The 24287-nt window shown below is 30.5% G+C and overlaps 1 protein-coding gene across 12 annotated transcripts; it reads left to right on the top strand.

Moving 5' to 3' along the window:
* Positions 1–1951: 1951 nt before the first annotated feature.
* Positions 1952–24017, top strand: ACA9 (autoinhibited Ca(2+)-ATPase 9). Of its 12 annotated transcripts, none has more exons than XM_083074678.1 (36): positions 1952–2105; positions 2238–2355; positions 3699–3771; positions 8627–8844; positions 9686–9802; positions 9891–9930; positions 10712–10827; positions 10913–11044; positions 11147–11236; positions 11975–12044; positions 12288–12358; positions 12433–12516; positions 12607–12684; positions 12763–12834; positions 13342–13425; positions 13531–13613; positions 13732–13840; positions 13934–13989; positions 14109–14151; positions 14231–14314; positions 15154–15291; positions 17020–17085; positions 17194–17292; positions 17414–17524; positions 17799–17966; positions 18243–18302; positions 18444–18608; positions 18787–18903; positions 20103–20201; positions 20693–20830; positions 21114–21214; positions 22436–22481; positions 22592–22723; positions 23185–23292; positions 23392–23483; positions 23743–24017. In XM_083074678.1, exons 4-36 carry the CDS (start codon positions 8674–8676, stop codon positions 23855–23857), a joined length of 3255 nt encoding a protein of 1084 aa, XP_082930804.1. In that variant the 5' UTR covers positions 1952–2105; positions 2238–2355; positions 3699–3771; positions 8627–8673; the 3' UTR covers positions 23858–24017. The 12 variants fall into 12 exon arrangements, with proteins under 12 accessions (XP_082930804.1, XP_082930805.1, XP_020237766.1 ...); XM_083074679.1 differs by having other exon boundaries at positions 3599–3771; XM_083074680.1 differs by having other exon boundaries at positions 1957–2105; positions 2235–2355.
* The last annotated feature ends 270 nt before the right edge of the window (positions 24018–24287 follow it).

The following is a 24287-nucleotide window of genomic DNA, read 5'->3' as shown; positions in this document are numbered from 1 at the left end:
TAATAGTTATAGATATAAAATATAAAATAAAGTTTTATTTCATTCTATTGAAATGTAATTGTTTTATTTTTAATTTATAAAAACATATAATTACAGTAATTAACGTAATTGTAATTCTGCAACGACTAAATATTTGTGTTCGAAATAAAATTAAGATAATTAGACAATTTTAATGTGCTTAATTTAATTAATTAATTTAATTTTTATTTTGTATAGTTAAGGTAATTACGCGTATCTGTCTAAAAACCTTCCTTAAGGAATATAAAGTTGTCTTTGCAATTATTTGGTTTTGAGATTGAATTACACTTATGTCATCCTTAATCAATATCCTTGTTAGGCCATAAAGTTTAAAGCTGTGTAATGCAATCCTAACTCAAGATTGTGATAAATACATCGTTTTCAATTATATATCGTTGAGGTGTTTGGATCCCTTCTTCGAACTGATTCACCCTCAACATCAACACCACGTGCTAAAGATGACTCGTACCGTTGCACTCCTCCATCTTCAACCGCAACCCCACGCCGTATCAGGGGCCGAGAATGCGCGTGGGGCTGAAGGAAGCTTCATGAAGAGAAGAAGGTTAGTTTCATAAACCGCCAAATTCTGCTTCCTTCCCTTTCCCCCCCTCTAGTCAATAGGTATTGGGTTGTGCATAAAACAATTCGAATATTTCCAAGACCAGATTATGTTCAATAGATGCAAAAATTCTCCTTCAACTTCACTCACCTTAGGCCTTCAGGTAAAGAGCTTTGGAAATTTTTTAACTAGAGATCAAACTATTAGTGTTTTAATTAATTTTATAGTGAGATGAGAATTAATTAATTATTTTTACGTGAAGATTAATAATAAATATTTATTTATTTTTATAATATTATACCATAATTTTAAAAATTAGAATATTAAATTATATTTTTAGTCTTTTATCTTATTTTTTATATTTTAAATTATTTATTTTATTTTTATCTTTTAAATTTAGATCAATTTAATCATTTTTTATTTTTTTGGACTAATTTAATATTTAAATTTTGTTTCAAAAATTATTAAATATAATTGAAATTCAAATCAAATATATTATATAAAAAAAATAAAAATAAAATAAAATTTTTTAAAAATTATTTCATATTATTTTTTAGTTATCTATTAGATATATTTTAGATTTAAACACTAATTATATTTCATAATTTTCATATAAATAAATTTAATATTATAAATTTTATGTCTTAAGCAAATTAAAAATTATGTCATAAAATTTAAAAATTATTAAAAAAATAATGTAATTTAAATATAAAAAATAAAAGATTAAAATAAATATTTTATTAGATAAAAAATCAAAATAAATTAAAAATAAGATAAAAATAAAAATATAATTTAATCAAATTAGAATTAATTAACTATCGGAACACATTGTATTGCCTTGCAGCGAGGAAGCCATTGAAGGAGATGCACCGTGGAAAGAAGAAATAGCAGCTAAAGTTATGAAATGGAAGGAGAAAAAAAAAATCAATTTGAAGAGGGACAATGTTAAAAAATTATACATACTATAAAGTCTGTCTGGGAAAAGATTATTTCTCCCGATTTCAATCGTTGAAGAGTGTATTTGAAAAAAATTGTAAGAAAAAATTATTTTAACAATTAATTATTGGTATAATTAAAATAATTTTTTGTTTGCGTAAATTTATTAAATAGTAATATTGATTTGAGCATTTTTAATTAATTTTTTATACGCTGACGGTGTTAAATGTTAGTCGTCAGATTTTATGCGGAAAAATAGTACACTTGCCACTTGGCATGTTACAATAAGACAGAAGTTACGGGTTTTTGTCCAATAAGATATTGTACTGCAATTGTTGCATGCACGTCAATACACAAAATAACAATAGTGTTTTTGGTGCATTTTTGTATGCCCACCACGAGGAAGTTTCCACGAAATTTCCTTGCTTTCTTTTCCAACTTCCAAGTCTCTAAGTCAATCTTCTCGCCCTTTCCTTTCAAAGAATCTATGAAATGATAATTTCTTCCTGCATTCTCTCTGACGCTAATTACTAGCTGGTAGCTGATGTCAATAATGGGATCGAAATCTCCAATGTGGAAATCTGATTGATTTGTAAATCCCCGCTCATGCACAATAGTACATCTTCTTTCTCTTATTGCATTTATATATACTTGAAAATTTTGTTTTACACTGCACAAAAGTTATTATCAATCGAGATGTTCATCACATTTTCGTTTACAGCAGAATCTATATTCATCCATTTCCTACCCCAATACAAGTCTCTTTCTAATACCGGTAGTGATATGCACTCGGGAAGTGAAAACTCCAATATTCCAGATTCATCATCATTTTCTCTTTTCAGGTAATTATCAGTTAGAATTTCTTTTAAGGTTCATTTTTGGTAATCTTGATATATTATCTGCTTTAAATATGACAATTATGATAAGCAAATTAAGTGCCTCGTAATAAGAGCAACTCCAATGGGAGTTGCTTGTTCCATGAAACAATTCAAGTCCCGATTTCTTGTCATTGGAGGACTGTGACGTGGCAACATGAGTTGCTTGAAGAAGAGAGAGTTGTTTCTTTAAGCAACCATTCCTTATCAGATTTTGGTGGGGGAAGAGATCAGGGGAGCGGGAGTGAGGCGGGGGTTGGACGACAGAGGTGCGAGGTTAGACGACGAGGGTTTGACAGCGGAGGCGCGGGGTTTGACGGCGGAGGCGCGGAGTTTGACGGCGGAAGCGCGGGGTTTCCCAAAGTGGCCGCCAGCGCTTCCCACAAATTAAGCACGACACACAAGCGGAGGTTGGAGAGTAAGGGAAGGAAAAAGGAAAAATGAGAGTGAGGGGATTGAAAGTGAGGGGAGGAAAAAGGAAGAGAGTGGCTGGGAAGAAAAAAGAGACCGTTGAGGTTAAAAAAAATTCTAAAAGTTAAATGTCTTAAAATTTCTTATCATTGGAGTAAATTTGTGTTTGAGTTGCTTAATGCTGACATGGCAGTGGCACACTAGAAATTACTTTTTTCATTTTTCAATGCATGAAACAACTCAAATGAGTTGTTTCCATTAGAGATGTCCTAAGCCCTCATTTCATATCGAATAAGTTGTGCTACTAGCTATATACATTCACTAAAAAAGAATAATGATCGTGAATACTTTATAATAATACAATATTTCTTATTAAAAAAATTTAAGTTACAGTAGCACATAATATGTTATTAAATCTCGTTTAAAATTAATGTTAAAATTATGTGTAAATATATGTTATATAGATTTATACTTGTATATATATTATATTTATAATAATATTTTTTTTATCTCATTATACTTAACATTTCTAATAGTTTAATGGCAGAATTCATTATTTTATGACACATTTCTCAATTTCGAGTATCAAAACACGGTGCTCAATGTTGGGAACAAAAAATCTTATTTTCTTTTACAATAATGAAAAACATATTAAAATAATATTATAAAAGAAATAAAAAAAATTTGTACAAATTTATTTAACGTGGTTCAACCTCTCATGTTTACGTTCACAAGTATGTTCATTATCTATATCAAAATGTATTACATATATCCTGAATTCTCCCTTCAAATTTTGTAGGTAAAAGTTGAAAACCTTTTTCTTACAAGTTTTATGGGTGAAACTTGAAAATTCTATTGTCACAATTTTTTTGACGAAACTTGAAACTCTCATTCACAAGTTTTCTGGCGAAGCTTAGAAACCCTCCTTCATATGATCTCCTCTATCATTTAAGGCGACGACCCCCTCTACAGGTTGGATGTTTCTTCTCATTTCAAGAGTCTATTTATTTACCTTACATCATAATCTTAAAAGAGGAAATAAGTCTCTAAAATAAATACAATACATTTCAATTACAAATAATATCATAAAAGAATCAGTATCTTTTAAGATTTAAATAATATCTTAGATATTTGAATTTGAAAATTTGAATTATTTTTCCAATAATTCTTCCCTCAACTTGTTACAATCATCTTTAATCATACTTTTACTCTGCAATATTTCTTATCTTCATTTCTTGAATATTGGAATCGTATGTCAATATTCAATATTCAATATTCAAGTGACATAATAATGATGAGAAACATATTAAAATAATATCATAAAAGAAATAGAAAAAGATCGTACAAATTTATTTAACGAGATTCAATCCCTTATGCCTATGTCTACAAGGATGTTCACTATCTATATCAAAATGTATTATATATATCATAAAAATCATCCCTTCAAGTTTTGTGGGTAAAACTTGAAAACCCCCTCCTCGAAAGTTTTATGGGTGAAACTTGAACCTCTCTCACAAGTTTTTCTAATGAAATTTGAAACCCTCGTTCACAAGTTTTCTGACAAAACTTGAAAATCCTCATTCATATGACTTCTTCTTTCATTTAAGACAATGACCCCCTCTACAGGTCGTCGTGTGTTTTTTTTTCATTTCAAAAGTCTCTATTTATTGACCTTACATCATAATCTTACAAGATTAAATAAATCTCTAAAATAAATATAATATATTTCAATTTTAAATAATATCCTAAAAGAATCAATATCTTTTAAGATCTAAATAATATCTCAGATATTTAAATTTGAAAATTTGAATTGTTTTCTCAACACTTGTTTTTTTTTCCTCTGTTCATTGTCATGTTAATTTAAAAGTTCAATTATTTATTTGGTTCGTATAAACTTCATCTTTTATTCAATTGACATTGATATAGTGTTAAAGTATGTTACATTTTATTAGGGATGACAAAAATATTTGTATTCATAAATAAAATCACCTAAATGAATATATATGAGTAATGGGTATGAATATTTTTTTACTCGTTTATAAATGAGGTAGGGGCAGGTACGGTAGTATCCATACCCACTAATATTCGCTAAATAATATTACTTAAATATTTATATTTTTATCTTATATATTTTTTATATTATTTTTAATATTTCAAAAACATTATCATTAATTACAAGTTTAAAATTAATATCAATTATTTATCTTTAATATTTCAATATACTTAACATCAAATATAAACTTAAAGTTATTGATAATATTTTTTAATTTTTTTAAAATAATTCACAAATATCCTGAATATTCACGAGTCTATGAAATTTGTGATACTTGCGTGGGTATGGGGTGAATATGGGACGAGTTTTTATCTAATGGGTGAGTATAGGTATCCTACTACCCGTCCTCATGGGGTCACATTACCATCCCTACATTTTATATTTTAGTCTATGTACTTGCTCTATTTTTACAATTTGGTCCCTATATTTATGTGATCTTTATATTTTATTCCTTACACCTAAAGCCTATTTGATTTAACCTTATATAAACAAAATTTTATCATTGTGTTTGGTAAGAAATACCAAAGAAATAGGTATGAAGGAGAAAAATAGGTGACAAAAAATGACATATATTGTTTGGTTGAGCATCTATTAAAATAAAAAAAATAAAAAATGTGGCATTTAATAATAATAACAAAAAGAATTGTTAGATAAAATTTTGTTAAACTAAGGGGGTGTATTGGTTTAGGATTTCATAGGATTTTAAAATATTTTTTTTGAGTAAAAAAGTTCGTTGGTATTCGATGAATATTTTATGTCACTTAAAAATAATCCAGTGGTATTCAATCATGATTTTCAAGATTTTTTAAATAATCCATTAAAATCTATTGGTATTCATTTGAGTATTTTTACAACTTAAAAATAATCCATTGGTATTAAAAATATAGGAATTTTAAAGGATTGTTGTATTAGAAGGATTTTGAAGAACTTTTTAGTGGTATCTATAAATACCAAATTCATAAAACAATTCCATCCAAACTCATAAGATTTTGGATGATTGTTTGAAGTGACTTTTCAAATGCTTCAAGAATTTTCAAGTGAGTTTTTCATCTTTTTTTTCTATGCTCATGTCTTCTCCATTTTTTTCTCTTGTTAATAATATTGCATTACTACTCATATATAATAATGTACTATTGTTCCCATTCTATTCTCCTATTTGGTGAAACTTCTATAGGTAATTTTTCTCATTGTCATTAACTTGCTATATTTTTCTTTTCGTTTTCTTTAATTGACTTGTTCTATTTTGCTCTATTTAGTTGAGATTGTTCCTTAGTTATATAACACATAAAACACTTGAAATTTTAACTTTTAAGTAATAATTTTTTTATAACACGCGTCAAGAAAAGGAAAAGGTGAAAGCTAAAATTGATATCATGATCTTTATAATCAACTATAGATCTTCAAGACCTTGTAATCAATTTAGATTTATTAGAACAATATATATATATATATATATATATATATATATATATATATATATAAAAGATGAATTTGAGTTAGGGTTTCTATGAGTAGAATGAGATAATAATGGATCTTAGTTGGGAGAAGAATCCTCTTAGTACAAAAACTGCGATCTCTCTCCCTCTCTTGAATTTGTTATTGTTATTCTTCCCCTTTTATGACTCAACAACTTTTTTTTTTATTATGAATTATATTTTTTTAATTTTTATATTATGAAATTAGGATTTTTTATATTTTAAAAAAGAAAATTAACATAAGACATTACAGTATCTTAGAATTCAATACTAAAAATATTTCTTCACGAGTGAATAATTGAAAGTAATTAAAAATTAAAAAAAATATTTTGCACCTATAACAAATTTTAGATATATTTTTTTCTCCTAATTGATGTTTGTAAATTTTTACTTCAGTACCGATATAAAATTAAAGGACATAATTTAGTTATAAGAGGTAGTGTAGTTGTTCCACTATTTTTTTTAATCATTTATAAAATTATAAATAAAATATTTTAAATCACAAATTATAAAAAATTTGAAATGTTGTTTAGAATAATTTTTAGCATGTGCGATACTACATAACTTTTTTCGTAAAAAATGTAATTCTAATGAATTTCAATTTGGAGTGATGGATCAACCTTCATCTTCAACATTACCAGTTAATAAAAATTATAATTTTGAGCCTATTCTTAAAACCTAGGAGAAAGAGTGAAAAGATACTAATGCTTGGATGACTAGTATAACTATGGATATATCTGTGAATTCTATTTAGAACGACATAATATTACATAGAATTATTATTATTATTATTAATTATCCAAAAATTATTATTATTTTTTTAATTCTTATATTTGACTCTTTTTAAATTTGAATGTATGAAAAATATCTTGGAACTTTTATCTTATGTAAAAAATTTACGAAATTCTGCAAAGTTTACAAAGTCGTGTAGAATCCATTAAAATCCCAACTTAAAAGTCTTGCATAATCCATTAAAATCCCAATTGAAAGTCTTGTAGAATCTTACAAAATCTTAAAAGTCATGAAAATCCTACAAAATCTTTTAAAATCCAAAGGACTTTTTTCAACTAAAAAAGTCCTTTAAAATCTTAATCCAATACACCCCATAAGTAAAGTATAAACATAATTTATTCTTTAACCTTTTGTTAATTTGAGAAGAAATTTGAATAGAAAAGAATGAAATGAAAGAATATATATATATATATATATATATATATATATAATTTTAGAAGTCAATTTTCTCTAATTTTTAATCAAATATATATAAAATTTTCATATTTTATTTCATCTTTATTTTATTTATTTATTTTCATTTTAGTAAAACATAAAATTTTCTTTATATAAATTAGAATAACTACATCAAATGAGAATATTTTTAAGAACTATTATTTAATAAGAGTGTTTTTAAGATTTCTTTTATAAGTAATGTTTTTTTAGAATCCCACAAGTCATTTGTCTTTTGAGATATCATTTTCATCTTTATTTTTAAATTGTATTTCAAATTTTTTACAAGAAATTATTAAGAATTATAACTTATATCATAATATATTTATAATTATTTATAACATAATTTATATATTCAAAAAATACTTAATTATTATAAATTTGAATCATATAAAATAAACAATCATCTTGGACATTACAAATTCTAAAATACTAGTTATTGATATTTTTTTAATAGCTAGTTCTAATATGTTTGGATGGAGAGAGAAGAGTAGAAAAATAACGAATAACAATACACTTTTTAATAAAAATATAAAAATAATTTTTAAACATAAATAATTCAATTTTTGATATCATTTTTTTTTAATTCTAATTTTATTTAACAAAACATCTTAATTTTTTTTCCACCTTTTACCCTGCCAAATAACCGGCATGATAACCATGTAATACTAAATTAGTACGACCATATGATATTTTAATTTTAAAATGCAGAGAGAATATATACATGTGCCGATAGCAATGGTTAACGTTGGTTCGTGCTGAGCAATAACTTCTGTTCGGGATTTTTATTTTTAGAAGAGAAACAGCGAAGAAAAATGATTGAATATTGAAACGGAAGAGCGTAACGTATGCCCTGGGATATTGTCCACTAAAAGTTAACGAAAAATAGCGCCACTCTAGCATCGCCACACAATAGCACAGGGCGCACAAATCATTCATAATTTATTTTTGCTGAATATTTTTATTTTGTAAATTTAATTTTGTTGATAGTATTTTGAATTATTATTGTTATTTATCAAACTGATTTTGTTGGGATTGGATGTGTGTGGCCCTGCCATTTGCATTTCCCACGCAGTGAGCATTTGAAATCGCTGCTGTTGTTGTTGGGAGGCAAAGGCAACGATGAACGGCCACCTCACCGTAAACATCGCTGACAGGAGCCCTGACGACGATGACACCGTCCCTCCCTCCGACAACCACCACGATGACGACGAAGAACTCATCGATCCCGACGATCCTTTCGACATTACGCAGACTAAGAACGCCTCACACGACACGCTTCGCCGTTGGAGAGTAATCATTCTCTTTCCATCCTAATCTCTATTCCTCGCATTTTCGTTTTCGCTTCTGTTTTTTGCATCAATCAATCTGCATCTCGCGCGCATTTCTCATTATCATATATAAAATCTACGTACATTTTCTATATGTATGTAATACAATACAATATATACATGGTTGTTGAGAATTTAGAGATGCGTCCGTCATTTTAATGAATGGCTGAAGGCCTGTTTGCACCTTCGTTTTCCGTTGGACTGAGCATTAGAATTCGGGAAAGCCACTGAACAAAAACACCATAACTAGATGTGAATCATCTGAAACTGGTTAATTTTATGCCTGTTTTGTTTAAAATTTAAAATAAGGAAAAAAGAAATGCAATGAATGTGCAACTTGCTATGATTAACTACCTGCAAATGCATGCTTATACTATGTATAGAAATAGAGGACCATACCTGTTAAAAATTGGAAAGAATGAAAATTCTTAGATGCTTCTTTGGTGTTGGCTGAAGGGGTTAGTTTTCAGATATATTCAGAACTACTGATTAATGTCTTCTTTAAGCTAATTATGAACAACAACAAACTATTCGCTTGTCATATTTAAATGAATGTAGAAATTCTATCTCGGTTCCGGAACAACACTTGATACGCTAATGTGGCTGGGTTACTTCCTATTTTGGTGCATTGTGCAAACGGTTTTCCAAATGCACAGAAAATTCACCAATAGGTGTCAGTTTTGCTATTATTATTTTATTCTCTGGATTGTGGTTTTAGCCAGTGTAATTTTGACGAGGAACACTAGTGTAGCAGTATATCTGCTTTTGCAAGGCATCTAAACTGAAGTTTCACTCATGTACAGCAAGCAGCACTCGTGCTCAATGCGTCCAGGCGTTTTAGATACACTTTGGACTTGAAAAAAGAAGAAGAGAAAGAGCAAAAGAAACACTTGATTAGAGCCCATGCACAAGTCATAAGAGTAATGTTTCAAATGACAAATGCATTACCTGATTAATTGTTTCTCTCTATCTTTTACTTTTCTAATCTGCGATTTATTGTTTTATTAGGCGGCACTGCTTTTCAGATTAGCTGGTGAACGTGAACTAGGTATACTTATTAATTTTTTTTCTGCTCATCTTTAAATGATTCTGCTGACTGTCAGTCATCTTTGCTTACCATGAACTGGGGAAATAACAATATTATGAAGCATTATCCTATCGTCACTCTAACACATAATTAACAAATAACATATTTGTGGCAATGGTAAGTTCGTAGCGTAAATGTGGATGTTAACAGAAATGAGCCAGTGTTCAACTATTGGCTCAAAATGTCAAATAACAAAGAAGAAAACAGCTTGGCATTGATGCTGTTGGTTTTAAGTAAGGTACCACAAAGGTAACTAGTTGCAGACTATTGATAATGGTTAGGAAAATAATTAAATATTTGTTTTTCTGTACCTTGACTAAAATGTTCTGATGTATTTGATAACCTTAGGCGGGTATGCATATTAGAGATTTGAACTGGCGAAAGTCATACTCTCCTGTTGAACTGTTGGCTGTTGCAATGTGAATTGCTTTTGAGTTTCTAGTTCTAATCGGCATTTGTTATATATTATTTATAAATCAATCTGTTTTCTGTAGCACGAATCATGGTTGTAGCCTTCAATTAATTAATCGATTATTGAAATATACAAGCATTGTTTTTTAATAAACACTAAATGAGCATAACTGCATGTGGTCAAAGATTATTACATTTTGAATTGTAGTCATCATTTTTGTTAGTTATTATGCTCTTCCAATGTGGTCAAAGATTATTACATTACGAATTGTAGTGTCATCATTTCGAGTTACTTATTATGGTCTTTCAATTTATATCTTGAATCATCCAGTGATAAGTACAGCAGTGACACCCCCAACACCAGTTGGTGACTATGCTATTGGTCTCGAACAACTTGTTTCAATGTCTAAGGACCAGAATGTTTCTGCTCTACAACAATATGGAGGGGCAAGTCTACAACATTTTGTTTGGTTGCATATAGAAACGTTGAAGTGATTTGATTTGCTAATCCAATCTAGTGATATCTTTTCAGATTAGTGGCTTATCAAATTTAATAAAATCTAATCCGGATAAAGGTATCGGTGGAGATGATGCTGATCTGTTAAAAAGAAAAAATGCATTTGGAACTAATACATATCCTCGGAAAAAAGGGAGAAGTTTTTGGGTATATTCTTAACAAATTGGTCATTCGACTTATATATCTTTCTAAAATTACAATTGATAAATTAAATGTGATACTAGCATTAATTCTTTGTGATTGTTTCAGAGGTTTTTATGGGAAGCTTGGCAAGATCTGACTCTCATAATATTGATAATTGCTGCTGCGGTGTCATTGGCACTAGGAATAAAAACAGAGGTGCAATCAGCATTTACAACTGCTAAATTGTCAAATTAGATTCTGGGGACATGTGTTTCATGCGTACGCTTTGCTGGGTTCTTGCCTTTATTGATAGGTGATAGATTTCTTAAGATGAACCTACCAGGTCTTATTTGTTTTGAACAATTTCTATCATTTAGGGAATTGTTTTACAGGATCAAGAACAGTTAGATGCAGTAAGAATTAAGAAATGAACATACGTGAATTATGAATGCTCATATAATGTATTAACAAGTTATCTCTTCACAATCTACTATTGTCGGATGTCATATAAAAGCTGGATATATCAATTCATCCAGTCAATGACAACGTAAATGTGTTGTTTTTATCATAAAAAAAAAATGTAATGCTAGTTTGTTCTGGAAATCTATGCTCAGAAGTACTGCTAGCCTGCATCATTAATGTTATATCATCAACACTAGAGCAGGGCATACATGATAAAATAAAATGAATTCATCACATTCTATTTACAGTCAATATTCACTCCATGATGTGATGTCTTTTGGTTGTTTTTGACTTAACTACATTTTAGCAGTTTACTTTGTACATTTTATTTTGGGACCCCTGGTCTCTTTATAAATAAGTTTCTACACGGTGCTTGTTTCTCAATCTTCTGATTATTCTTGTCAGTTGAATAAATTTGTTTCATATTTTCTATTGAGTTGACTAAGTTATCATTCTCAAAGGTTTATGCTTTCCTTTACTTTTAATTGGTAGGGTTTGGAGGAAGGATGGTATGATGGGGGAAGCATTGCTTTTGCAGTTTTTCTTGTCATTGTAGTTACGGGTATTGTATATAATCCTTTTTTTTTTTTTTTGACAAAATAATCAATGGATTTACTTCAATCAAAATACCTATACGTGTCTATAGGAGGGACATGTTGAGATTTTGAGTGTGGACAAACTTATATATTGCCTTGGACTATTTATGTTCTTTTGGGAATACCAGTATTAGTCACTCTACTTCAAGCTGTATCAATTTATTTCTAAGACTGACTTTATGCTATTACTTTTCCTTTTTGTCTGGCAGCTGTCAGTGATTATCGGCAATCTCTTCAGTTTCAGAATTTGAATGCTGAAAAACAAAATATACAATTGGAGGTGTGTAACATTTTATTATCAGAAGTTAACCTTGGGTACCTAAACTAAACTATATACTATTGAACTTGTTACAGGTTATTAGAGGTGGGAGAACAATTAAAATGTCAATATTTGATATTGTTGTTGGTGATGTTATACCCCTTAAAATAGGAGACCAGGTGAGTTTGTATGGCATTTTCACTATTTTGAGTTTGTCTGGAAATTGAGTAGCTTGCTTTCTTCACTGATTACTCTATGGGCATACTCAGGTTCCAGCTGATGGAGTCTTAATCACAGGCCATTCACTTGCAATTGATGAATCCAGTATGACTGGTGAAAGCAAGATCGTATGTATTATGTACTTTCTATTGATCAACTTATTGATCATTAATTCTTATGACTTTTAAGAAAATAGTGTTCTGCAGGTTCATAAGGATCACAAAGCACCTTTTTTGATGTCTGGTTGCAAAGTAGCAGATGGAGTTGGTGTTATGCTGGTAGGACATGATATTATATCCTCTTATGCTAGTTTTTTTTTTTTTTAATATATATATATATATATATATATATATATATATATTTTTTTTTTTTTATGAGGAATGGCTGTTGCTGGTTGCCGATATGAAAAATGCTATATGGTATAAATGTATATTTGTGAAACAACTCACAAATAGAGAAAAATTAAAAAAGTTTGTTGTATTTTTTTACTTTTACTTTTCAAACTTGCTTTCTCTCTCTCTCTCTCTCTCTCTCTCTATATATATATATATATAATTTTTTTTTTTTTACATTTTAATAAAATTTCAATCAATTAATCTTTTTAATCATTAATTATAATAATTTACATATGTATTTGTAATGCTATGTATTTGATTCTTTCAACAACTATCTTTGTTGAAGTTTTATCATCATTCTGTTGTCCGTTAATTGGTGTTCTACTCTATGCAAAAGTGTGTAGAATGCTCCTATCTTGATTGTCACATTTTTTAGACTGCCATTTGTAGGTAACTGGTGTTGGTATAAATACTGAATGGGGATTGTTGATGGCAAGTATCTCAGAGGACACCGGAGAAGAGACTCCGTTACAGGTTCCCCCTGCTCCATCCAAAACAAAAAGAAAGGCTGTTGCTTTAGCTGTACCTTAATGGAAACAAAGATGTTAACTGGGATTACTTTTTGGTGATATGTAATAGGTGCGTTTGAATGGAGTAGCAACGTTTATTGGTGTAGTTGGGCTTACCGTAGCCGTTTTAGTGCTTGCTGTCCTCTTGGGCAGGTAGTTATCAATTGCTCTTTCTTTTTGTTTTTTTTTTATTTTTATTTTTTTTTGTTATAACTCATGAAACAGGTTTTGTGCCATTTTGAAATGCTATATTTGGAATATGAAATTGTAGATACTTTTCTGGCCGTACCAAAGATTTAGAAGGAAACGTCCAATTTGTTGCCGGAAAGACTAGTGTTAGCAATGTAGTAGACGGGGTCATCAAAATTTTTACCATTGCAGTGAGTGCAAATTTTAAACTGTTTAAGTGTTTATACATTTGTTTTTTCTTTTGCTATTTTTAATAGTTTTTAACTGAATATAGTGCCTTGCAGGTCACAATTGTGGTCGTTGCAGTGCCTGAAGGTCTACCTTTGGCTGTTACCTTAACGTAAGTTCAAGTGGCTAATTTTTATTTCATTATGCAATATAGATATGGTCAAAACTAGGCCACAGATATTGTTTGCTTCTAATCTGTGTAATTTCCCTCCCATGTTGTTCTCACGATAGCTTGGCATACTCAATGCGGAAAATGATGGCAGACAAGGCTTTGGTAAGTATAATTTTATGCATCAATCTTTTATGTTATTTTTAGTTTCAAAGCATCCTCTCTAACAGTAAAAAATGTTCAGGTACGACGGCTATCAGCCTGTGAAACTATGGGCTCTGCCACAACAATTTGCAGTGATAAGACAGGAACATTGACCTTAAATCAGGCGAGATTCATTATCTAAGGCTTGGACAATCTAGAGTAAATTATGTGTATAATTTATACCTTATAACAAAAATAATAAAGGCAATATCTCATTTTGGTATACACATTTGTTTTACCTATTTTACTCTAACTGTTTTAAATATAACTCCACATTTTCTAATTTTCTATTCAACCTGCTCCTCCCTCTCTCTCTCCCTCATATTTTGTCATATTTCAAAAAATAAAAATATCATTCTAAAAAATAAAAATAGACAGACATGCATGATAATACCTACCATTCTGCTAGTACATTTATGCAAATGAATAAAAACTTCATGAATTATTAAGTTATTCAATTCCCATTCTCTTATCAAGGGTGGTTTTGGGTTCTTAACATATTGAAAATTACCTTTCCTAGTTGGCTCATGTCACACTGTATGCTATTGTTGAATAAAATGTTTGTAGTTTCCAGACTTTTAAACAGTATAACTTCATGAAGATAAATGCCCATGATTTTTTGGTTGATGAAGCAAAATGCATTTGTTTCCATTTTCTGTCAGGCATCTGTATGGATGGGAAAAGAATATATTGTTTATTAAGGATAACAAGGAAAAATATAGAGAAGGAACTCAGAACAACTCAGTTGTTTTATGAATGGTTTTAGACTTTTAGTTGTCTGATAGACTCATGGTGTATGTGTCCATATTTTTGTAACATTCCTAGTCTATCAAATAAGTTTTGCAATTTTTTAAAATCCTACTAGTCCATTCTGCTGAACTCCCAAGCGTCTGTTTTTTCTCATTTTATTTTAAATCTTTGAATTATTAAGATGTAATGTTAATTTATTTTATGGCATTATAGATGACTGTTGTTGAGGCGTATGTTGGGAGGGCAAAACTAAATCCACCAGATGACTCATCAAAGTTGCATCCAAAATCATTGTCTCTGATAAATGAGGGCATTGCACAGAATACAACTGGAAATGTTTTTGTACCAAAGGTTTTCCTTTATACTTAATTTTAACAATTGTAATTTGTAACTATGATTCTCTTTTATGTTGTGATATCCGGTGCTAAATTAACACAAGGATTAGTTCATGGTCTTGATTGGAGTTTTTGTTTGAGAAGAACAGTATCTTGTGTTTCTTCAAGTAGACTGCTGCATGCAGCACTGATATGCTCACAAGTATTGACAAAGGTCATATGTGTCATGTTCATTTATCTTTTCAAAGATCTGAAACCAATCCAGTATTGTGTTAAAGATATAAATTCATTCACGAGCCTCCAGTTAACAGCCTAAGCTGTTTGGAAAGTTAGTTCACGATATAGTATTAGAGCTTCTACAACTATGTGGTTAAGAATTCAACCCTTGCTTCTCAATTCTTCTTCATTGAGTTGAATTTCAGCGTTATGTAAAATCCTCATGTCCAATTGTCCATGTTCAAGCCCAAAGGGATTTGGTGAGACAGGGTGTTAGATATAAGACTAATTTTGAGCCTTCATCTATGGTGTCTGCACAAGGTAAAGTAGACATTGTACCTGATTCAAGTCAAAGGTTTTTTTTTTCTTGTGAGGGGGATTTTAAGATATGAAAGCATTCATGAGGCTTTACCCAACTCCTTAAGCTTTAGGAAAGTTGGTCCTTGACAGTGTATGCATTCTAAATAATTAAGATTTTTGTTGGGTTCTTTCTGAATTTAGTTTACTGAAGGCAGTATTTTTTTAATTCTGAAGTCCTAGAATGATTTAAAACAATTCTATAACTGGATAAACAAAAATAGAAAGAAAAAATTGCTGCCAACTGCGTTTGAAAAATATGCCTACAGAATTGATAAATAAAATGTGCACATGCCATTTAGTGCTTCTTGTAACATTTCTTGGATGACAAATAAATAGTTTCTACGAGAGTTCAATTTGATAAGCATAATCAAGATGCTTACTCCTGAAAGTTAAATTTTTTACATTTACATGCAGGATTTCAAAATTTCAATGCCCAGAATTAGGATTTAAAGACAATTGTTGAATAAATGAGTGTTCAGTTGCAACTTGAAATTATATCACCAGTTGCTGTAACTTATCTTTGTGTCTCTGGCATATTTCCTAATGCTGATAAAGCTGACACTAAGTGACTCAGATGTAGAAGTTATTACATTATTTTAAGAATGGGAATTAAGAATACAATTGATGAATGTGGTTTTAGGCTCTTATTTTTATATTGGTATGGTATGTCATAATAGTCATCTGGTGTGCTTGTGGCTAGTCTCTTCCATAGAGGCTACTTTGAACCTGAAGAAATACTAGCAACACTCTCTCTACTATTGGTTGAAACTTGAAAACCACAAATTTTGGTGAATCCTACTCCAAAATTAGGAGAGAGACTCATTGAATGATTTGTGAGACTTTCAAAATTTGTAATTTCCAATAAATTTCAGCCAATAACAAAGAGTGTTAGAGAGTGTCATTAACATTTCTCTATAAACCAATAGAATTATGATATTGTTAGCTGTTGACAGTAAAAATCAAACTGAATTTATTGGATTTTCAATGACTGTTACATGATTATGCTGGTTTTGTTGTGAATGTTAGTAACATAAAAACTGATTGAAATTTCTTTTTTAATCTATTCTTGTCCTATTGGCACATCTATTGTTTTGATTTTATGAATATCTCGGATTAATGTTTTGATATCTATCAAGAATTAAATTTGTCACTGTATTTGATTTGATAGGATGGCGGAGAGACAGAGGTTTCAGGATCACCTACAGAGAAGGCAATTCTTTCATGGGCAGTCAAGGTACCCTTGCTGATTTATTTTTTTTTTGGTATTATTTGTTTTGTTTTTCTTATTACCCGCTTCTATTAATCTGTTGATTTTGAAGCTGAACTCATTTCAATATGGCAGTTGGGTATGAATTTTGATGTTATAAGATCAAATTCGAAAGTTCTCCATGTCTTCCCCTTCAATTCTGAGAAAAAGCGAGGGGGTGTTGCTTTGAAGCTGGTAATCATTTGATATGCTGTTTGCTTTGCTGTTATGGAATCATATGACATGCATGACTTACGTATTGATTCATCATATTGATTTTCTATCTTTTCTATGCTAATGGCAATTCTCCTTTCAGGAGGATTCTGAAATACATATACATTGGAAGGGAGCTGCAGAGATAGTTTTAGGAGCATGTACTCAATATCTTGATTCAAATGGTCAATTGCAAACCGTCGAAGAAGAGAAGGTTAGGAACAGCAGTTTCAAGTCCTAGAGAATTTGTTGATGGAATGAAATTCATTTAATTGTACATTGGAGATGTAATTTTATTTTTCTTTTGATTTATAACCATCAGAAATTAAGGAAAAATAACCACCAAATCACTTTTTCCTTATCAATTATGTATCGGGTAATATAGCATCTGATCATTCTTGCAAAAATTTATCAACCGAGATCAGTTGACAATTTTTCTGCAATTTCCTGATTAATTGAATAATTTTATTTTTAAAATTCATTTGAAGGTGTTTTTCAAGGAAGCTATTGATGACATGGCTGCTCGCAGCTTGCGTTGTGTTGCCATTGCATACAGATCATACGAATTAGACAAAGTTCCATCCAATGAGCAGGATTTAGACCAGTGGTCCTTACCAGAACACGAGCTTGTATTGCTTGCTATTGTTGGAATAAAGGTAAACTACAAGGGTAGATTTCCGGGTATCTTGTGTTAAGCTTTTGATGTGTGTCACATTACTGCCATTTTATGTACAGTACTAATAAGTCCTGCATTCCGGCTTGTATATTCATAATTATCTTCTTAAACCCCTAATCCTTACGAGCTACAAAATATTATTTATTGCTAAATAAGGATTTAAGTTAGTGGAGATTGCTTGCTCGGTCCTTATCTTTTCAAATTACCCTGTAATCCTTTCTCCTTTATTTAAGTTAAAACTACTCTGTATCTTCAGGATCCTTGTCGCTCTGGTGTCAAAGATGCTGTAAAAATATGCAGTGATGCTGGTGTTAAGGTATTATGAGTTTATGTTTGATGGGTATAGTTTACGTGTCTTGTTTCCTATTAATTGTGGTTTTTGGCTTAACTAAAGCACGGGTGTGACTCCAAAATGTAACATCGGAACCCAACACATTGTATGGTTATGAATTCACAGGTACGCATGGTAACTGGAGACAACCTTCAAACAGCAAAGGCAATAGCTTTGGAATGTGGTATACTGGCTTCAACTGAAGATGCTGTCGAGCCAAACATAATTGAAGGAAAGAAATTCCGTGAACTATCTGAAAAGGAAAGAGAAGATATTGCCAAGAAGATAACTGTATGTTTCTTCCGTTGTGATTGCTTTTGTTATATGCATTAGCTGCAAATATTTGATAAAGGGATATTTTGTCCTCTATTCCTAATCTTATGCGAGGAAATTCTGTTCATGCTAATAACTAGCCATAATCCGAGTTAGATATATAATTTTCTAATAACAGTTTGAATAATATATATAGGTGATGGGGAGGTCTTCTCCAAATGACAAGCTTTTGCTTGTGCAAGCACTACGTAAAGGTGGGGAAGTTGTTGCTGTCACAGGAGATGGCACCAATGATGCTCCTGCACTTCATGAGGTCTGTCACATTCTTTGGATGCATCCTTGACTCTTGAGAAATAAATTACCTACAAATTTTTTATCCCCTGAAATCTTTCTTAAGAATGAACAGCATATTTATTTCACAACGAACACATTTGAACAGTATATTTTGGAGCTTCCATATTTGATTGGCTGGATTTTCATACACTTTTCTCATTAAAATTGTTCTGATAGACATGAAAGTTCTGCATAATTTGTCCTTCAGCTCGTAAGAAGTTGCTCCAACGTGTTCACATAAACATGATTGTAGTTGCATTTGCAATTGTTGAATGCCAAAAGCATGCATATATGAATGTCAAATTTGCTGTTATCAATGATGATAACATTCTGGATATAACAATAATTACCGCTGATGATCTAACTTTTGGAATACAAATACAATAAGTGGCGATTTATGATATTCATTCTTGTCAACCAACATTTTTAATAGCACATTCTAAAAATAAACCAGCTTAATGTGTTTGACTACCGTTTGAAAATACGGGAAGGCGAGGAAGAAATGAGGAGAGAAAGGGGAAAAAGCCAGTCTATTGTGTGCTTTTTTCTTTTTAGGACATATTAGGATCTATTTGGTTTCATAAAATGTTTTCTGGTTTCATTTCTGTATTTTACATTTTCACTTCGGATCTATTAGGATCTGTTTGGTTTAAGAAAATGTTTTCTGCTTTCATTTATTGATTTTACAAATGATTACAAAAATGGTACCTCATTAATATAATGAAAGCAATTCAGGGACGTTAATATAATGTCCAAGGAGTATTAGTATAATGTTTTTCAAATAATAAAGGGGTTAGTACAGCGGTAGAAAAAGTAAGGAGTCAGTGTGCAATTTCACCAAATCTCTCGGGGTATCCATGCAATTTACTCAAAATGTTTTCTAAAACCAAAAAAATGCCTTCATTAGTCAACAAAGTGTTACTCTTCTGCACGAGTGGTAAATTGGATGCATTTCTTTTTAATTTTTTGCCCCTTAAAGTTTATACATTTCTAGCAGCAGGTTGTTGCATTTAACATAGGGATGCTTTGGGTAATTGGTGGTGTCAAAGTTTTCTTCCTGCCCCTTGTGCCTCCATCTGATTGGGTTGTCATGTTCCATTCACTACTATTAAAATAATTTCCTGTGAAGCAAAAAAACTAGTTATAGTTAATCTCGTGCTTTACTATTTTGTATTTTAGGCAGATATTGGTCTTTCTATGGGCATCCAAGGAACTGAAGTTGCAAAAGAAAGCTCAGATATTATAATCCTAGATGATAACTTTGCCTCAGTCGTAAAGGCAAGTATTCTATTCTATTTAGTATATTCTCAAGCTTGGGTATGCTAGTCTTCTTTTTCCCGTGTTTTTTGCCTAGTACATTATTTAATATATTCTAGTAAAAAAGTTATTACTTTTTCGTTTGCTTTTTTTTTTTTTTTTTTTCTCATGCTTTTATTTTAAAATGAGTTAATCACCTATACACTATCAGTGTAATGTGTTTACAGTGACATGACACAATTAAAAAAAATAATTGATTATCAATGTAAAAAAATTTTACATTGGTAATGTATAGGTGATTAACTCTTTTCATATTTACCTCCTTTTGACCATTTCGGCTTAAAACAATTGGCTATGAATTTAACATGGCTGAGAAACAAGCCAAATTCATCAGGTGTGGGGTTGTGGGTATGAATATGATTGGGTTTTGGCTTAAGGAACCAAGACACAGGTGTCCGAAGAATTGCTCAATCTGTAATTTGTCTAAGATGTTTATTTCACTCCTTCTGTAGGTTGTTCGCTGGGGCCGCTCTGTTTATGCAAATATTCAGAAATTTATCCAGTTCCAGCTTACAGTTAATGTTGCTGCTCTAGTAATAAATGTTGTGGCAGCAATAACTTCTGGTGATGTCCCTCTAAATGCAGTACAGGTAAGTATCTCCTCTTTAAGTCACACCTACATTTATACTGTAATGCTCTGCTTGATGACGAGTTAAACAGGGATAAAAGAAATAATAGGGATATAAATCGAACGAAAAGTCAAAAATGTATTGTTTGAATAAATAAAAAATCGAAGAATTTTTCTTTACTTATTTGAATAATTTAGAGATACACTAGGTATAATTTAGAGATACACTACATTTACTTATTTGAATTTTTACTTATTTGAATAGGTATATTTTTTGTTTTTGATGTACATGCTCTTGGTTACAGCTTTTGTGGGTCAACCTTATCATGGATACACTAGGGGCGCTTGCACTGGCTACTGAACCGCCAACAGACCGCCTAATGCACAGATCACCAGTTGGCCGAAGGTTTGGATTGACTGGTTTTCTCACTTAACAATTTTAATATTTTAGTACTCTTAAAACTATAGTGATCTGGCACATAATCGCACATGCACATGTACACTTGGTTCTTATATTTGATATCAATAATTGTATATGTCAATCACTTGCTGCTGGCCTGGTTAATCGGAACAGGTCTTTTGATTTTCTTATGCATACCAGCATAACTTAGTGTTGGTTTTAATGTCACTTTCTGCTGTTGTATTTTATGATATAATTGAAAATCTGTCACAACCAGAGCTCTTACTTTAAATAAAGAAAGAAGCTATATAATGGGCTTTTATTTTCGTTTCATAAAAGTTATAATAAATAATTTTATTGGTGGATCAAAATTTTGAATTTTAGTAGCTTTATTCTTAGACTGACTATGGTCATAACATAAGGATATATATAAAAGAGGATAAAATGAGAAGGTGCACTTTAGATAGAAAATCATTGAATGTAAATTGTGGTAAATTAAATTAAATACATAGTAAAAAAATGAAGTTAGTTACAATCTTAACTGTTAGATTTTTTTAACCAATAATTTCTAGTGTATTTTATTTTTTGAAGTGTACTTCCTTCACTTTAAATGGCACAACAAAATTGGAAAGGGAGGAAATAATTGTATCCCTCAGAGCATGTGGCATTAAAGAAGTTGAGAGAGAACTTTGTTAAGAGCATAAATGTGTCTAATTAAGCTGAATACTTAAGTTTAAGAGTTAATCACCTATACACTGTCAGTGTAAAAAAATTTTACACTGGCAACTAATTATATCTTTTAATTGTGCCATGTCACTGTTAAAAGTAAATGTGTTTACAGTGACATGGCACAATTAAAAGATATAATTGGTTGTCAGTGTAAATTTTTTTTACATTAACAGTGTATAGATGATTAACTCTAAGTTTAAACTTGGTATGTAAATGAGTCAAATTTTAAGTTTGAGCTTGACTTTCTTGAATTGTAAAGTATAAAACTTGAAGTTGACTTGATCAATTTAATTTTATTACTTTTTATCAAATTTATTGATTCAATAATAAATATTTTAATGTTAAAAAAATAGATAAAAGTAAGAAAAAGAATGAAAGAACTTTCGAACGTAAAAACTAATGATAATTTTTTTAACATAAATTGCATGCTTGAGATGGTTTGTTTGAGTTTTGAATTAAAATACACGCTTTGACAATGATCTTATATTTGGATTTCAGGGAACCTCTTATAACAAATATAATGTGGAGAAACTTGATCGTACAGGTAAGTTAGACTAGTTTATTTATGGAGAGACTTATTAAGGTAATCATGTAATTAGAAAAACGAGGCTCTTCAGGTCCTATTTTTTTGATGGGTATTATTTATCCTCGTAGGCTGTCTATCAAATCACAGTTCTTCTCGTTCTTAATTTCTGTGGTGAAAGAATTCTGCCCAAGCAAAGTACTAGAGCCGAAGCCTTTCAAGTGAAGAATACTTTAATATTCAATGCGTTCGTCCTGTGCCAAGTAAGTGGTTTTTAAAAAATGTAATGAGATATTTGGCCGGTCCTTGTTAATAACTTTTTTTTGGCACCTTATTAATTACTTTTTTTAATCTGTTATAATCTTAAATGACAGATAAAGAGAAACGAAGGATATATAATAGAATTCTCCCTCACTGTCTATTTTTTTGAATACTAATAGCATATATACAAGGATTATAGTGAAGAATAAAGAAGGTCATTGGACTTTGGTAGCTATGATTTTAGATAAAATGTGTTGGACTTTCAGTTGGTTTGCTCAAATTAAGTGCCATGTTCAAATATTGAATGTGTGGAACAGTAGACTGATTCATTTAAACCCCCATTTTCCCTTCTTCCCATTTTGAGAGAGAAGTGCAACTGCGCAACTATAAAAATATAGTTGAAAGAATTAATTACTAATCCATCTAATTCTTATCAAATAATTTTACACGTTTCAACATACAGATATTCAATGAATTCAATGCTCGGAAACCCGATGAAATGAATGTTTTCCGTGGAGTGACGAAGAACCGTCTTTTCATGGGCATTGTTGGAGTTACCTTTATACTTCAGGTGAATAGTCATCTCTGTTTTTTTGTGCTCTTATAAAAAGGATGGGAGGTAGTATTTCTTAACACTTGCTTGCTTTCTAACTCTACTTCAACTTTTTAGATAATAATAATCGAGTTCCTTGGAAAGTTCACCTCAACAGTGAAGCTTGATTGGAAGTTATGGCTTACTTCTCTTGTTATTGGCCTTGTCAGGTTAGTTCACTCAACTTCATTAGCATTTGATAATGGCAGTTCTTGGAGTATCAAGGAATAATGCATTTCACCTCTAATATGCTTTATTTTATAGTACTACCATTATCATTGAATTCTTGTTGTAAACATATTTTAGCTGCCTTTTATGATCAAACTGTAAAATTACTGCGTACTAGTAAGTCATATTATTTTCATACCAGAGCTTTCTCATTTTGGGCACAAGCCATATCTCATAGTTATTGGTTTTGCCATCTGACAGCTGGCCCCTTGCTATAGCCGGAAAATTCATTCCAGTTCCCAAAACACCATTGTCTCGTTACTTCTTGAAGCCACTCAGGCGATTAAGGAGGTCTCGTGGTGCTACACAACAATAGGCAGAGGTTTCCTGAAGGGGATAACCAGCAATTCATATTAAGCTAACACGTCACAAGTAACAATATATATTATTACTTGTCCATATTGCTGAATCATCCTTCAAGAATTCGAATGTAATGTATATTATTCAATAAATCCCATATTACTTGATTCCTTTTACTTGATAGTATTTCATTTTTTTTGTTTAAATGTACATTGTATGATTGTAACATTTCTAGATATTGTTAGAATTGTCACTTATCAAACTGACTTTCTAGCATTAACAAGGTTCAATTACCCCCAAATTTTTAAAAAAAATCGATTATTTTAGCCTTATATATTCTGCATGCATCTATTTAGTATGTGTTTGTTTAGATAATTTTTTTTTCAAAAGTATTTTTAGGAAATAAAATAAAATAAACTTAAATTATATATAAGTTAATTTGTAGA

Source organism: Cajanus cajan, chromosome 5, assembly GCF_000230855.2.
Source record: "Cajanus cajan strain Asha chromosome 5, NIPB_CcT2T_4, whole genome shotgun sequence".
NCBI classification, from domain to species: Eukaryota; Viridiplantae; Streptophyta; class Magnoliopsida; order Fabales; family Fabaceae; genus Cajanus; species Cajanus cajan.
The sequence above is the reverse complement of the archived record's forward strand: the minus strand, read 5'-3'. Positions and strand labels throughout refer to the sequence as shown.

Coding starts and splice junctions, on each gene's coding strand:
- ACA9 (XM_020382177.3), top strand. CDS start 8,674: ATGAACGGCCACCTCACCGTAAACATCGCTGACAGGAGCCCTGACGAC. Junction 12,517..12,606: donor CCCTTAAAATAGGAGACCAG/GTGAGTTTGTAT, acceptor GGGCATACTCAG/GTTCCAGCTGATGGAGTCTT. Junction 13,614..13,731: donor CTTGCTGTCCTCTTGGGCAG/GTAGTTATCAAT, acceptor ATGAAATTGTAG/ATACTTTTCTGGCCGTACCA.